Source organism: Melopsittacus undulatus, chromosome 3 (genome assembly GCF_012275295.1).
Source record: "Melopsittacus undulatus isolate bMelUnd1 chromosome 3, bMelUnd1.mat.Z, whole genome shotgun sequence".
Classification (NCBI taxonomy): domain Eukaryota; kingdom Metazoa; phylum Chordata; class Aves; order Psittaciformes; family Psittaculidae; genus Melopsittacus; species Melopsittacus undulatus.
The window spans coordinates 67,294,215-67,311,763 of NC_047529.1; the positions used below are offsets into that span (position 1 = coordinate 67,294,215).

General features: G+C 40.0%; 1 protein-coding gene across 2 annotated transcripts in view; it reads left to right on the forward strand.

Moving 5' to 3' along the window:
- Positions 1–16,912, forward strand: part of NKAIN2 (sodium/potassium transporting ATPase interacting 2) — a 556,572-nt gene extending 539,660 nt beyond the window's left edge. Inside the window, exons 6-7 of one of the 2 annotated variants that reach the window (XM_034060848.1) lie at positions 10,957–11,038; positions 16,746–16,912. In XM_034060848.1, the coding sequence (XP_033916739.1) occupies positions 10,957–11,038; positions 16,746–16,755 (92 nt within the window). In that variant the 3' untranslated portion in view covers positions 16,756–16,912. Of the gene's footprint in view, positions 1–10,956; positions 11,039–14,259; positions 14,333–16,745 lie in introns of those variants that run through there. The other variant, XM_034060847.1, reaches the window with a different exon arrangement.
- The last annotated feature ends 637 nt before the right edge of the window (positions 16,913–17,549 follow it).

Sequence of the window (17,549 nt, forward strand, 5' to 3'; positions counted from 1 at the left end):
TCATTTGGCACTGCACTGCAGAGACAGAAACAAACTTAAAGCTCCAAGGAGGTGCAGTTTGTTTAAATAATAGCAAGTAATTAGTCTGAAGACAAAATCAGTGATGGCATTTTATAATTACAATTAATTTAAAGGTTAATTTCCTTTGGTGCTAAAATCTTATTTAAAACATTTACCAGGAAAGGAAATTAGGATATTTCTATCTAGATGCATAGAATGCTTCTGGGAATCCATGCCTATTATCACTAGAAAATTAGGTTAAACTCAAAGTGGGAATTTCAATTCATTTTAGTGTATAATAGATGGTGGTCAGGGCCTTGACTCAGAAGGGTTGCTTAGGGTAGACTGTATGATTAGCATTTTCTTTGTTTGTGGGATTAATTGCAAATGTTTCCAACAAAAGGGCTGGGTTTATACATGAACAATCTTGACATGAAAAGAAAATTGGTTATGGATTGCTGCCTTCGTAGCTAATGAAGTTGATGTTCAAGGAATGCCTAGGAGACAGGATGTGGTATGAGGCAAATATATAAATAAAAACACACGGGGGAAAATAGTGGTGTTGCTGGCTCCATCTATGATAATTTCTCTTCTCCTTCCCTGTCTTTGCTGCCACTCCCCTTGCATCCATCACTGCCTCCTGTGGGGATTGTCAACCTCAAGTTTAAAAACTGTCTAAATAATATAATGTAAAGCTTGAAGGAAGTAACATTTCCGTTTCAGCAGCTCATCACAATGGGATACTGCTTAATAAAATCAATGTATTGTAACAGCCAGAGAGATTTACTTACCTTGCATCACTTTTTCTTTTAACTATTCACCACACATTTTATCTTTTCAAGAAAGACATGCTGCACAAATGTTGGAAAAGATCTGCATATATGACAGGGAATGAAAAGTTAACATCAGTGTTATGAAGAAGGATATATTTCATACCGACATATTCTGAAAGTGTTACTTGTCATGAATTAATTGTTTCAGAAGAACACAAAGTCCAGATCATGAAACAGTGTCTCACACAGTTGCCTCAAACCAGTAGCAGAAATGAGGTAGTAACTAGTGATGATTCTAAGAAAAGCTGCAAATGATTTGAAGAAACGTCTAGGTTGTTGCTGCAGCTGAAGAGGACATGGTCTCGCTGGCCACAGAAATGTTTAAACATTTAAAAATAAGCAAAACTCATATTCAAAATCAGGAAAAATTAGCAAAATCTGACAATCTTCACAAGCTGAAAATTCCATGGGAAATGGTTTCAAACAGACTGTTATGTTTTGTTTTGATGCTGGTGAAAGATTCCATTTCAGTGCCAGTGTTTACTGCTACTTTACACCGAATGGAGGGCAGGCTTTGTAAGCAGGTCCTCCAGCCTTGTGCCTGTGGGAACATTTCTCCCCTAGAGGGAGGGAAGCTTGGACTCATAAAGGACAGGCAGAGGAGCAGCCCACAAGTGACCATGCAGGACTGCTAGCCGCATTCCCCACCCCCAGTTTCCCAGCCTCTGAGGGCAGCTGGTTGCCTCCTTGAGGGTTGAGCCAAAATGAGCTGCTGGAACACTACAAGTCCTGGCCAGTCAAACTCAGCCCAGACTGATTTCAGCAACATCTTGGAGAGGATCTGTGATGAGCTGCTGCAGGTGGAATAGACTCATTAGCCATTTCCAGCAACCCTGAAAAGGACACCTGCCCACAGCCACAGTGTCTTTCCCACTGAGACGGTCAACGTGAGCTCCTTGCGGTTTCCTACATGCCTGGAACACAGCTTTGTACTAAATTATTCTTAGCAGCATGTCTTCTGTTAAAGTTTTCTTTGTTACTTTTCTTTCAAATAGGTCTTCATTAGCACTGGATTGTTAACTTTCATAGATTTGAGCCTTAATTCTCCACTTTGTTGCACCTACTAATGACTCTTTTTCTAATTTATTAGTGTGGTGGTCACACTTGGAGGCCAGTGCCCCAGGCGTTTTCTTTTTCCTCCTTTTTATTTTTTTCTCTCTTTATTGCTTGCCCATAGCAATGACTAAGAACAATTTTTCCTAATGATTCATTTGATAACTTCTATGATAATTCAGTCTACCACATATTTTCTTTAATTCTTAGAATTATTTGTCCATCAAAAATATTGCAGGGGTAATTTATTTATTTTTTTTTTCTGGCTCAGTGTTCAAGATAAGAATTTGAAAGCAAATGGCTATTATCCAGCAGTGTCCAGGTCCATCCAGTTTAGACAAATATATTCTTCAGACTTCTGATGTTCTCATGGCTGAGTGGAGGTCTTTTACAGACCCTTTACTGAGCATTGGACAAACCCCACTACAAGCTTGGACAGGTGTCAAGAGGCAGTGTACATGATGGCAACCTTTTTTTCAGGTCTATAAGTCTGACAAATGGCTTGCTGTGTTTATCATATATAAAAGGAAGTGGTGATTATTTCAATCTCATATTTGTCACTCCTGCAGTTATGCTCTAGCCATTTCCTCCTGGCCTCTGTCTCTTATTCTTTCCTACCCTAGCCCTGGTCCCTATTTCTTCCTTCAGCTGCTAAAGCCTTGCTTGTGCTTCTCAGCCCTTGCTTGGTTACTCCTGGTTGCTTTCATCATTGCTCCTTTCTGCTCAGCCATGATGCTAGTTGACCTGGTTCCTGCTGTCTGACAGCCCTACCTTGCAGAGGACATTGCTCCACAGCATTGTCTTCCTCATGTCCTGCCCCCAGGTTCTGCCACTGAGCAGACTCCTTCTCTAACTGGGAATACGACCAGAAGCTGGTCTTAAATTGAATGCAATATATGCATCCCTGCTTGTCTAATTAGAGGGAATAAGACTGATACCCTTGTCAGTACCTCTGAATGGGTAGTGACAGCAGGTGTTGTTTATCAGTTTTCACAAACCTGCACACCTCCTCAGTCCTACATCTTGACTCAGAAGGGCTGATCAAAGAAATAGCCAGCATTAGACCATCAGCAACAAAGACTGAAGAGCCTGTAGGCCCTTATCCAACAAAAAACATAATAGGAGGAGAAGCAGCTGGAGGAAAAGCCCCTCTAAAGCAAAAAAATCACAGAATAATTTTGACTGTTATAACAGTAAGCAGCATAGAAATAGTGGCAGTGCAGCAGAATCTGAGCTGAGAACCTCTACCAAATTTTGTGTAGAGATTTTCCTTTGCTGCTCCTGTGGCCATTATAGGGCTCAGAAATGCCATGAGGTTATGGTTTAAAAATCTGAGGGTTTGGGTTCACCTTGCAAATGGATGAGCTCAGAGAACTTACAGGCCATTACTGACTATTTGGCAGAAATGCAGTTCATTGCACTGCAAGAATCAGACTAGGTGTCCAAACTTTATGCCATTTCTGAGCCCTCCTGTGCAATAGGGAGGGCACAGCCTCACATACTGGCAGATGCCATCCTTCCACCTGCTTTCCAGATGCTTGTCTCTATCAAGTTTTACAAGTCTACTAAATCACTGTGCACTCAGCACAAAGACCAATAACATCTGAACATCATTGTAAACAAACTTTATTGCTATTGTAATCAAGCAAACCTCCTTCTGTGTGCTATATTGTGGAATAGCCACCAGGCCAATCTCACAGCATAAAAAGGCAACAGCACTAAAGTGTTTGGAAGTGCCTTCACCAAACAGTGAGGTGGGTAGCAGCATTCTGGCAAAGCTGCAGGACCAAGGGTGTCCCCATATGTTCTTTTATTTTTTTTTCCCCTCCATTTTTTTCTCAGTTTGCCTAGCGTTTTGCCATCAGCATTTGTGCATAGCTCTGTCTGGTCTTACATACTTACTTCTGCACCAATAGAGCCTCCCGTGCTGTTATTAGGTGTTTGCCATCAGTTTGTTTGCCATTTCTTCTGTCTCCCAGTTATACAAGCAGTGGGGTGCCTTGCTGTGTTGGTGAAGTTTAATCACACCACTTCTGAGGCCTGAGTTCAGGGGGCCAGAGCCAGTGTACACAAATTTAAGACCTCACATGTCAGATGGAGCTCATGTACACCATGTGTTCTCTCTCTTCTATACCACATGGGATATATTTTCAGTCATGACATCAAGAAACATCCATGTGCACGTGCACATATGCTTCCCTGGTCATTAGCACTTTTTAAATGGTACCATCTTTATCATGTATAATTGTAAATTTTTAATATTCCTCTAGTGCTTTAGATTCATTAATGTATTTAAGGACTACCGTGATGCCAAGCATTGTACAAACATGAGCACCAGCCCTGTTCCTTGGGCACTGCAATCTAAGTGTTAGACAACAGGCAGTTGGTAATTGGTGGGTACAGGCAAAAAGTGAGCACAAAGAAACTATGAGCAAATATTATTCACTGTGGTAGACAGGAGTATAAGGGTATTGGCAACCTAATTACTGACAACAGAACAAAGAAGAGTTTAGGGAAAATAATGAGATCTATTTGTGAATACATTCTCATAAGGGAGAAAATGTTTGGAAATTTTACAAGTATGGAGATCAAGCTGGCAGCATGGGGTCAGAATTTAGCTGTTAGAACTGTAAGGAGGAGAGATTGGTGTGGAGTGTCTACAAAAGGCTTTAAATGTACAAAGATTTAGCTTCTGCTTGATGTAATATAGAAGGTTAAATCAGCAGCAGGGTTCAGAGAAGAGTAACCTAGTGAAAAAGATGAATCCTGCAGCTTTTGCCTCCTTAATTCCACATTCGGTGAGTTAAAAAAAAAAAAAAAAAGAAAAAGAAGCAATTATAGCATTTGACACTGAGAGCCACGGGTAAATGTTGCAGCTGTGTCAACAGATAGAAAAGTCATCTTCTTCAATATGCAAAAATAAGCTTTGGAAATTGAACTATGACAGCCCAAACCAAAGTTGACATCTAACTTATACCCCTGAGTGACAGGCTTGAGGATATAAGTGCCATTGTTCACCATGAGAGGTAGCAAAGAAGGTTAGGGAGGAGTGGCTGAGGTACAAGTTTTAGTCATGCTGACCTGGACCTGATGTTTAATTATCCACAGTTTAATATCACAGAGAGAAGCTGAGATTTCAGTTTGTATAGAAGGAGCAGAATGAGCACAAGCCAGGTAATCTGTGACACCCCAGAGAGCTGCCGATGGCAGGACTTCCATTTGCAGGTACAATTACCCACTTTACAGGAGGTGGAGAAAAATTAAAGGCAGATGTTACTGCTTATGGGACTCTGGCAGCATCCTGGAGGGAGAACCAGCAAGAAAAGTCATGAATGATGTGAGGAGGAAGGTGAGCACCTGCAGAGGAGACAGCAAAGGCCAGCGAGGCAAAGGTTTCAGGAAAAAGAGAGCAGTGGCTGTGTGAAAGGTGGTTGGATGGCCACAGAGAGGGCTGTGTGCACTGGGTTACCAATACCCCAGTTTGGATAGGAAGTGGTAATCTGACTGCAGTTGCAGCTGCATGTAAGGGGCGGAACACAAGATGGGAGAAAATCTTCTACAGAGATGGAGGAGAGTAGCTCCTGAAAGTGTTTGGAACCTCTCAGGGAAGAGAGAGAGGGAATGGGACAAGAAGGGATAAGGGTGGGGGTGATTTTTTTTATTAAAGGAATTTATGTGTGTTTGTATTGGGAGGGAATTGCGAAAAAATGATCAAGAGGAAGAGTCTGCCACTGGGACAAGCAGAAGTTTTATAGAACTGTAACTGTAGTAAGAGAGAAGGGGAAATGAAAGACAAAAGGAGTGAAAAAGGTTGGCAAACTGAAGAAAGGAGGACTAAATTATCAGTTTGCTCATAGAAGAAATGGAAGAGATGGAGTGCAGAGAAACAGCAGGAGAGGGGACGAGGGAAGTGGATGAGGAGGTGATGGGGTTGTCTGGGATGGAACTAATAAATCTGGAGGAGCCAATCTACTTCATCAAGCAGATGGGCAAAATAAGGGAGGAGAGAGGAATCATGAGAAAAGTCACCCTCTTTACTATCAAATGAGGAATTACCAAATAAGAAATCAGAAATTTGGTAGAAATTGCTACAAAAGACATTTTCACTTTCAAAGAAGGAGCTTCAGGCAGGAAGCAGATGTGGTGATGAAGGCAGGGTTGAGTGCTGGCAGTAGATTCACCACTGTGAGAGGCAAGGCCTCATGCATCTGGAACAGAGATAAGCTAGTCAGCAAAACAAATAGTAGCAAAGAAACAAAGTAAGGAGACGGTCTGAAAGAAGTCAAGAAGCCATCCATGCTGCAAGTCACAGGTACATGGCTATTTCCCAACTGTTCTCTTTTTCCTTTACAGATAAAGCCACTCATCCTTCTTCCCCTCCCTAAACTCAATATGCTTTCATATTTAGCCTGTCTACTTACATATCTTGCATGTCTTCTAAAATGCAAGGAAAGACACAGTGTCAGTCATGTTTCTGTACATATATACCCTAAATGACTCCTTGGGTCAGGTCCTAAACTAATGTAGATTATCATTGCTTCAGTGAAGCTATAAATTATATAATATTAGTTGAGAATCTGAATCTTTGTGCTTCTGTATTTGTATCTTACTGAGAAAAAATTCTGTAAGTAGAATAGTGTATAGTCTTCTGGTTTCTATTCAGTATCTTTCCTTTTGGTTTCTACAGGAAGATGTTACTGCTTTTATTCTGCACTGTTTCCTTTCTCTTTGACCATCTGTTGATTTCATCAGCTTCAGTGCTTTTCACTACCCATTTTCTAGAAAGTCCCTTCTCCCATATGCTAATGAGATCTTCTTTGTGTATCCCAGTTTAATGGTCCCTCTGTATACCACAGACTTCAAAAAATGAAATATTATAAATCCATTTATGCTTCTCATTCTGTTGTGATATATGCCAGAGACAGTAGGGACTGTGGCTATGAGCAGAGGCTGAAACTTCACATCACTGTGGGTGCTTAGTAATAGAAAATATGTCTCCATTTTGACACATATCTCCAGTCTGTGTCAAAGTTGTAACCACAGTCATATGCCTGACAACCCCCTTAACACTAGCAAAGGAAGAAAATAATCCAGATAGATTTCTGTAATGCATTTTACAGATAAATAGTACTACTAGTATCATATTCAAGTCCAGCTTGGAAAAAAAAAATCTCAGCACCTATTATTTCAAAAGTGTATTTTTTTTGTGTGGCCAGGTTTTGGTAGTAGGGGTGGGCTATAGGAGTGGCTTCTGTTAAGAAGAAGCTTCCCCTGTGTTCAGTAGAGCCAATGCCAGCTGGCTCCAAGACAGATGCACTACTGGTCAAGGCTGAGCCCCTGTCCTTATCTTGACCCACAAAGCTTCTATCCCCTGTCCAGCTGAGGAGGGGAGTGACAGAGTGGGTGCCAGAGTCAACTCACCACAAAAGGAATGGGATTCTGTGTTTATTTGTACTTGCACGTGTGCTTTTACTAAAGCAAAACATGACAAAAGAGCCCCTTCTGATAACAGTGACATGTAAGATGAATGTAAAATAGAATAGTCAAAAATGTGTTTGATGGATGAGGTTAAGGATGGAAGCTTCTGCAGTGATTCAACTAATGAGGCTTGTTTTATTCATCTCATGTTACTGCTGCCAGGAATGTATCAGTCATACAACACTTTTAGTGACCTTTCAGGCACAGCCAGGATAAAATGCCTGAAGAAAGGGCAGCATTTTGCATGCTTAAAGAAACTAGCTCTGAGTCCACAGGGAGCTTTTAGCATAGTCTGGACACCACAGGCTTTGCAGTGATGAGAAACTGCCACCATTCAGAAACCTTGCTACAAAGAAATTACTGAAATCCTTTTGTATTGGAGTTCACTTTCTATTACCTACATTTACCTACCTTGCAAAGTTTGTTGTTGCATGTAAGAAGCCATTGTATGCCTACTACAAGGTCACAGTACTACTTTCTGCCCTAACATAATTTGGTTGCACACATGGGAAGTTCCACAGCCAGCTGAACACAGAAATGTCTCTACAAGCTTGCTTTGTTTGCACTTGACAATCTGACTTGTTAACAGTCTGTGTTTACTCTGTGCAACAGGGCAAAAACTCAAATCATGCAGATACATTCAGCATGCATCTTTCATGCCCACACAAACTCCTTTTACTCAAAGAAATCTTTCTCTTAACACACTGGTTTAGCTTTCTGAAAACAACCCTAAAATCATCCTTAAGACCTTTTGCCCTGTGACTGCAAAACAGTGTGTCTGTGCTTGCAGCCTTCTAATAGTGGTTTAGCGGTTGCTTGAAGGGTGTTAGGAAGTGCACAGGAAATGCAAAGCTGGAAGAATGCATATGAGCAACATCCATAATGTGACATGATTGACACAATTGAGACACTCAGTCCAACACAGGTATTTTCTGACTTGTAGTGTTAGAGGTCAAGAATGAGTAAAAAACAGAAAACTGGTCAAGAGAACAACAAACTTTAGCTACAGCAAAAATGTCTATTCTCTTTGCTGCAGTCTTTGTTATTGAATAAAATGGGTTTGTTTCCTTCCAGCCTAGCTCTTAATCAGCAATATTCCTACAGTGAATTCTTTGTTCTGTGCCTGTAAACTTAGCATGCTTCCAAAGACATAACCACATTGTAATAAAGTTATTCTGATAGCTAAAAACAGTAAGTAGGAACCAAGAAATGGCATTTATCTTGATTTTAGCAATATTTTAACCCTATGAAAGGTTTGTGAGCAAGCCAGGGAAATACTGTCCAGATGCAGTCATCATAGGTCGTGTGCAGAATTGTTTAAAACTCTATTTGAAAACTAGTTATCAACCAGTCAGGATGACATTTCAGATGGGATCGCACTAGAACCTTGGCTAGAGAAAGAATTCTCTTCATTGTTTTTGTTAACAGCAAGGATGATCAAGGAGACAATATTTGTAAAAATTTCAGATGAAACAAGACTGGGGTGGTATGAGCACTTATGAAGATAGGATTAGAAGTAAAAATGATCTTGAGAAGTGGCTTGAAGTCAAGACGATGAAATTCAGCACAGACAAGTGCAAAAGAATTCCTGTGGAGAAAAATCAGTCAAGTGTCTTCAGATAAAATATGGACTACTTGGCTAGACTACAGTTAGTGTAAAAACATAAAAATAAAGATCTGGTTATTAAGCATTTGTATGGTGCTGTTGAAAAGGAGAAATTAAAAAAAAAAGGCAGAAAATCCATCATGTTAGTTCAAGTAATGTACAGAAGACCTGCATGGCAGTTGTTCCAGTCAGTCCTGATTTGTGCACCCCACTGTAACAAAAACAAGTAGACTGAGGAAGGATCATCAGGCTTGGAAATGTAGATGCTTGAAAACATTCACTGTGAGAAAAATTTGGAAGAATTATGTATGCATAAATCTGAAAAAGATGGATAGTATGAAAATACTTTTCAAAAATGCTTAAAAGTAGTTGTAAAAAAACCTCTTCATTTGTCTTTATATCTATGGGGACAAAAGGCCAGAATGTAGAAAGTAGTTAATTTGCAGGAAATTACATTTAAATTAGACATTAGGAAGTTAGGCTCAGGGAAACGCACCACAGAGAGACTATAGAACCTTCTTCATTAGAGATGTCAGGAATTAATTTAGTAACACGTCTTTCTGGGATAGGAGTGTATGTAATGCTACCACAGAGCCAAGAATGGGCAGAATTATTTCTGCAGGGGCCATTTGTACTAGGGAAGAAGGTGGATGACAGGTTCAGCATGTCTGTGATTGCAATGCAGACGTATTGTACCAGTCCAGTCTACTGTTTTGGTAGTTCTTTGCTTGCAAAATACATGTTGAACAGAGAGATACAAGAATTTGATTTTGTAACATGTCTGGAATGCCTGTGACTGCATGATAAATGTGGTTAAGCATGACACATATTAAGGGGTACTCTAGGATAAAATAACCTCATAAATGCAACTTTTAAGGAATCCAACCACTGTGAAAGTTCTCAAACTAATAGTGACAAATTTACATTTCATTATTTTTATGTGAATGTTACTGTGTTTTAGGTCCAGAAGAAGCTATCCTCTGTCAAAGAACCTGTTCTGGATTTTTTGCTTTTAATGTACACAGAGCCAGTCTGTCAGTAACAGTGCCCTGACCTGTGAAAAATGCACTTACATATCTGAACTCTTTGTCTCTTTTCTATCAAAGTAAAGTCAAATTCACATCTGCTATGTAAGAGACAATATCTCAGGGATGAGAACTATCCACAAATAACCTCCAAAAGCCAATATTTGGGTCTCCCAGTGCAAAGGAAGCAAAGGGTACACTTTTACCTGTGTAAAGAAAGTGTTACAGCAGAGAAACAGGGGTCTCAGGCTCAGATGGGATTGAATGGCCCAGAAATTGTTTAAAATAAACATGAGAAGAGCATGGGAAACTGTCAGTGGTGTGAGTTAATAAGTAACTCCCACCCTACAACCTTCCTGCAGACCTCCAGCACCTTGAGAGAAAAGCTGGTTTCCTCAGATCTGTGAAACCTCATCTCTGTAGCTCAGATAAATTGTTCCAACCCTCTGTTCATGCATTTCAATCCAAATGTCAAAGCAGGGAATCAGAGAAACTTTTGTCTCTCAGAGTCAGATCAATGCGCTCTCTCCTCTACATCACTGAGCCAAGCATGACAGCAACCCAGAGTAATCACAGTCAGAAGCAATGCATTCATGCCAGTTAATAAATGGGTTTCAGCATTTGTAATATATGAATAGCATGTTGGTTTGTACTCCAATGAGGTGTTCTACTTGAAAAAAGAAGGATGTGTAGATATTTCTAATAGACAGAGGGCTGTTATAAATCCCTCATTGTCTTGCTGTGATTTTAAAATTAATTCGGTTTTAAAATTTAAAAAGTGACTTTGCCTTTCTCTACTTTTTTTACCCTTATTCTGCATCTCCACAATTAACTGGTCTAATTTTAAAAGATTAATAAAGGGCCCATCAAAAAATAATTTGTGTGCTGGATGGTTCTTGAATCATAGTGCCTATCACTTCTGAAAAGATGTTTCTAATGAAAGCAATTTTCCCTCTTTCAGTTGATTTCATAGGTGGATTTGACTCTTACGGCTATCAAGGTCCACAGAAGACATCTCATTTACAGCTACAGCCCATGTATATGTAAGTACTTAACTTCTGAGATATTCTGCAGTGGCAGGCTGATATTAAAGAATCATTAAGCTGAAAGATGACGTGACTTAAAAATTCAGAATAGGCAGAAGTCTTTTTGATAGACTGAATCCAAGCTACACTTAAGAACCAACATTACATTTCTGTTGAATTATAATGATTTCTTAGGGCAGGATATAATGTGTCACAGCTGTTTAAATAACATCTAGCTCTCACCTGATTTCCCCCATTTTCATTCTACTCAAAGGCAATGGGAATTTGGTGTAGTAAAAAATAGCCAGATCTGACAAAACTTGGTTGCAAAAAAGTGGGTTTTATTAAGATTTATCAAAATTCAGCAACTTGCTAATTTAGTGGATATATTTAGTATTTGTCTTACCAGTGCATCTGTTCTCTGTACCTCATTTCCAGTCTCCACGTTAAAAAAAGAAAAAAAAAAAAAAAAGCCACAAATGTAACATCTGCCTTTTAAAACCAGTTAAAATAGTAAGCAGTATTTTACTTAACCAGTGAGTGACAACTCCATCCACTGCCTAGAGTGCAGCTTGATATATTTGAGGATTAAATGGCTAACCGAATCTCAGCACATACACACAACTGGAGCACATTCACACTAGAGCTAACACCCAACCATAGACCAATCCAGGAGTAATAATCTCCAAATATTTCTTGTACTGATGCCAACTGCAATTCAGAACAGTCCTGACAGCCCAGATAAATCTTATCTTACTGCCACTGCCTTTTGAAATGTTCTTTACCATCACTGGCCTACATGGTAAAAGCGCAGCATGGAACAGCTCAAAAAGGGTCAACATTGACTTTGTTTTCTTTGTTTCTTTGTTTAGTATCTCTTTTGAGGTAATAAGCTAAATACAGGCAAAAAATATCCATCCCAGCATACACTTCCATTCACTTTCAAGTTATCTTCTGACTAGTGGAAGCAAGTCTGCTAATGGATTACTGGGTTTTTGCATGGAAATAGTGTTTACTCCTTTATCAGTGGTACAAGCAGTTCTGTGGTAGTGTTTAGGATTGGGCCCTTTGGGTGCTTTGCTAGGAGCTTTCTAATAATCTCAAATTACAATAGTGCCTATTTCCAATGCCATCTTTACTTCAGCTTCCCATCTGCCTGTGCTCAAGTAAAGATTTTTCACCTGCACTTTTGGCACTGTGCTGTGCATTTAGAAAATGTTATTTCCTTCCTAGCATTATGTGCAGCTCATAGGTACTTAGAACAATCCTAATCCTATTTCTTTCTCAGTATAACATACCTTGTCATCAATATATAGAGCCCTCTAGCTGAGATAGTATTCCATTCTCTTTATGTTCTCGATGTTCCTTCCAGAACAGCAGATCGCATTTACTGACTGTCTTCATACTGGCTGGAAAGAAAACTAGACCTGTGGGGGAAAAAAATTAAAAAAAAAAAATAAGGCAATATTATAAAGCTTGTTGTTAACACAAGGAGATACATGATTAATCCATGTAAACCGTGTGCTGCCTTATTTCAATGCTGCATTCTCATGGGAGTATAGATGATTTCACTGTCTTAACTGAGAGACAGAAATCAGTATGTGAGCTGATGTTTTGTCCAGTCAACCCACAAAAGTATTGCTATGTCTCAGCCAAGTCAAACAAAGGCACTTCATGTTTTCTTCTGACTGTATAGTATTTGACAAGGTTCTCTAGAATTGCTACAGTCTGTCCTTAGGAGACTTTTACAGCATTTAGTAATACCTCTCTGTTACTTACAGCTGAGGCACAGCAGGAACATATGCATATGTATTCACACTGCAGTTGCTATGTAATACAGGCAGACCGTTAGGTACTGGAGTGACAAACTGGAATTAATCAAGCCATGGTTTGATCTGCTTGTAGCACTGTTTACAGCAATATCACATACTGGAAATCAAAACACACTTATAACAGCAGGCCATACTTGATGTTTTAAAGCTTTAGTTGCTGGGAGGAGGGGTTTGGTTCCCTAGAGATCTTTTTCACCAAAGAACTATTCAGGCTCCTACTGAATGCAACTTGTGGAGCTCTTTGTTTATGAGAGAAATATGAGGTAGTTCCCTTTAAATCATTTGGTTACTAACTATATATCTCTTACCATTGTCTGTGATGTTGTAGTACCTACAGCTGAGCTAGGCATGCTACAAAGTGAAGAACATACGGCCTCAGCTTTGAAGAGCTTACCAAAACAGTATCAGCTTCTAATGGTTGTATGGATTCTGTCAAAATGCAGATTTCAACTTGTATTTCAGTAATAAGCACAAAGAACACCCCCATACATCTACCAGACTGATTCACATACAGAACTGTTACAAATTGAAGCCATAGAATCATAGAATAGTTAGGACATACAGAGTTGTGTGGTAGGTCTCAGTCATCATCCACATACTGCTTACTGATGTGAATTGATTTAGTGGATTGCAATGACAGAATTCCATCAACACAAACTTTTATTTCAGTTCAAGACAGACAGACTTACATCCAAGTGATTTAAATCAATTTTAACTGGTTTATATATGCACTGTTTAATTCTTATCCTGGAGGAATGCTGGGTTTAGTAATTGCTAACCATTAAGACACAGAGCCAGTTTCCTTTTGTATGCTAGTTAGCACTTCATTTTCTTAATTTGGAGGTCATACTGAACCTACACAAACTTACATATGCAATTAAATTATTATATTGATTTACTCAGGCTCCTCATGTTTACATTTCTACTGTGTCAGTACTTTTTCTCTAAGGAATTACAACTTTTTCTTTGTGATATCAATCAAGCTCTACTTATAAGAACATTCCATTTAAATGCATGTAGTGCATTTTTGTGGAATTTCACGAGTTATGCAAAACTACCATAAATAAACAGGATACCCAAGGAAAAAAAAAATCTTTATTTATGAAAAAGAAGCATTATCTGTAGATAGTGAATTGATATGACTATCTTGGCTACTGTTTCCTTAAAACATTTAAAATTATTAGATTCAGGCTCACTTTGTTTCTTTTCTCTGTATTTTAGGCTTTGAATTCCTATCACAACTCTCCACATTATCCCTCTCAATTTCACATTTAATTTAAATCAGGTTACTTTAAAGAGAAAACCATATTCCATTTAAAATTACGTTTTAAATAAAACACTGGTGTTTCGGGGAAGAATTCTCATAATGACATTTATGTTACAAATGGCTTTTTCTTACTATTTAAGCGCTAGCAGCGTGCTCCATGCCGTACAAGCCAAGAAGCCTAGACAGTCCCTTCAAAACGAATACGCTTTTTAAACAGAATGGGACAGAACTGGTGCTCGTGTACCTCCTAGCAACGTGGCCACAACTGATGTACTAAAAAGCAGCTTCCTGGCATTCGGTGTGAGAGATGTCAGTGCTCATTTCCAGACCACAGGACAAGAACACAATAAGATGGTGGAAATCAATTGTCAAGAGAAAATTCTGCTCTTGGAAGGTGACTGAGGAAGGTGACTAAGCACTCCAAAGCACTGATTCTGCTGCACATGAAAAAACACAGTTAATAGTTGTGGAACAAGACTGCACTGCATGATTACTGTTCTAAAAACAGTTGGAAGGAGGGAGGGATGGGAGAGAGATTTTTCTTTACATTTTTCACAGTAAACTTGTTTGCACAAGAAAAGAAGAAATGGAGGGGAAAAAAAAGCATGCCTGTCTAATGCTGATGCCTAATGCACTGGAGAAACTGCTCAAAAGCAGTTCATCCCTGAAGTGAAGCTTGCTTTCCTTATGTACTGTGAAGTCTGTGAATCTTTGCATTTTATATATATATATGTGTATATATATATGTATATATATACACACATATACTATATATGCATGGAAACACACACCTACATGCACACATACCCCTTTATATATATGTGTTTGTAAATATATAATATGCCTACTTACGTGTATTCTACTACACATTAGGGTTTTCACTAAAAGGCACTTAATAGTTTCTGGCTAATGAGATCCTACCTTTCACCAAATGTGAGAAGCATTTCAGGTCAATAACTCAGGGACAGAGGGGTTAAGGAGGGGTTAATGTATTTGCCTTACTGCTTGGTCTCATCTTTTCTACACATTATACTGGTCATGGTCTCCTAGTCTAAAACTGTGGGCATTTGTCTAATTGCACATACTGAATCATAGAATCAACTAGGTTGGAAAAGACCTTTAAGATCATCAAGTCCAGCCATTACCCCAGGGCTACCAAGTCCACCACTAAACCATATCACTGAGGGCCTCATCTACATGTTTTCTGAACACTTTCAGAGATGGTGACTCCAGCCTCCTCCACTCCTGATCACCCTCTCTGTGAAGGTGAACATTTTTTCTAATATTAAATCCAAACCTCCCCTTGCACAACTTGAGGCCATTTCTTCTTGTCCTGTGTCTTGTTACCTGGGAGAAAAGATCAGCCACCTCCTTGCTGCATCTGCCTTTCAGGTAGTTGTAGAGAGCAATGAAGTCCCCCCTGAGCCTTCTCTTCTTCACACTAAAAGCCCCCAGGTACCTCAGCCATTTGTCGTAAGTCTTGTGCTCCAGGCCCTTCTCCAGCTTTGTTGCCCTTCTCTGGACCCGCTCCAGCACCTCAATGTCTTTCTTGTGGTGAGGAGTCCAGAACTGAACACAGGATTCAAGGTGCAGCCTCACCAGAGCCAGGTACAGGGGTATGATCACTACCCTGGCCCTGCTGGCCACACTATTGCTGATACAGGCCAGGATGCTGTTGGCCTTCTTGGCTGCCTGGGCACAAGCTGGCTCATGTTCAGCCAGGTGCTGAACAACACCACCAGGTCCTTTTCTGACAAGCAGCTTTCCAGCCACTTTTCCCCAAGCCTGGAGCATTGCATGGGGTTGTTGTGGCCCAAGCGCATGACCTGACAATGAGCCTTGTTAAGCTTCATGCCATTGGTCTATGGATCCAGCGTGTCCGGATCCCAGCCTTTAAAGTACTGAGCCTGAAGGTACTACCTACTTTACCATTCACTTTAAGTATTAATGAAACATATGCAAGACACAAAAAAAATGGCACCTAGAGTATAACCAGTGTGATACTCATGCAGTCCAAATCTGCTGCATTATTACCTCCTCAGGTCTGTGGGATTCAGACAGTATGGACAAAATTTAAATAAACTACCAGCTAAGCCTTGCCTTGCAACCAACAACATCTTGTTTGGTTTAGACTGCAAGCTGGCGTTACAAAACACAGGTTTGGGACTCCACTGTTCGGGTGTATGGGGCTGTGGCACTTGCACATGCACTCTGCTTTGCAACTGAGCCTCGGGTGGATTTTCCTGGCACCTGTGATTCAGTCCTTTTGTCCTCATAGTGCGTCACTTCTTGCTTTTACAAAAACAGGTACATTTCTGATGGATTATTATAGGTCAGGTCATCTTCCAGTTGACCCATGGATATATAGTTCTGACTATAATTAAATATTACTACTGCTTAGAACAGTTGAGAAAACCTGTGCTGACTTCTCTGACAATGTTCCAGAGAGAGCCAGGCAACCACGTGAGCAAACATTTTGTCATTTTGTCCTCTTCATTCCATGTGTAGCTGAGCTGCTACTGGTTGGTGACTTATACCTGCTTACAAAAGGGCAAAAGAGCAACAGGGCAGTGATCAGACATATGTAAGATGGATAATTATCTTTCTTTTTCTGTTTTTCCTCTAGGTCAAAGTAAACATGAGGACTACTCAACATGGGCTAGAGGACCTGTCAAAGAAACTGTTTCAGGATGTCCTCCTGGTTCTTCAAAGTGCAAAAAATTACCCAGTTTTTGTGCTAAAAATATATATATATAGAAGAGCTGATTGAACAGTGAGACACCAGAAACCTTCAGTCCCTCTTTCTAATAGGTACTAAGGATGATGCCCCAAACCCCTACCTTGGACCTCCTGCCTCCCAGCACCATAGAGGCAGAGAACAGGCATTGGTGCAATCTTCTGGGTCTTCCCTACCCTGGCTACCACCAGTGTGGCCCATCTGGATTGAGACATGAACCCAGCCCACCTGGTGCTTTTGGAGCCCCCTCTGCACTCCTGGCCATATCGAGTCTCCTTAGTCAACACAACACTAAAAATACTAGGATGACCTTGCAACAGAAGTCAATAGACAGCGCATTGTTTGCCCTGAAGGCTGTACAGTTCATACTTGCCTTAACCCAACCGCATTGCACATCAGAGAAACTCCGTGCAAGCTTTCTGAAGTAACATGCTGCTGTTAATTCTGAACGATTTCTAAGTCAGTGGTTTTCTTCTGTTTGGTTTTGTTTTGTTTTCATGTCAGGGAATAAGGCTCTGTTGCTCCACAGCTCCAGAGCGACCAAGTAGAAAACTGCCAGCTGTCTGAGAAGTGCTTTACTTTTGAGACTCCACAGTGGTCAAGAAATAAACAGTTTATAATGGTTAACAGATAAAAAAAATAAAATAAAGGAAATGAGACATTTTGGAGGCGAGGGTGGGGAAAGGGGTACCA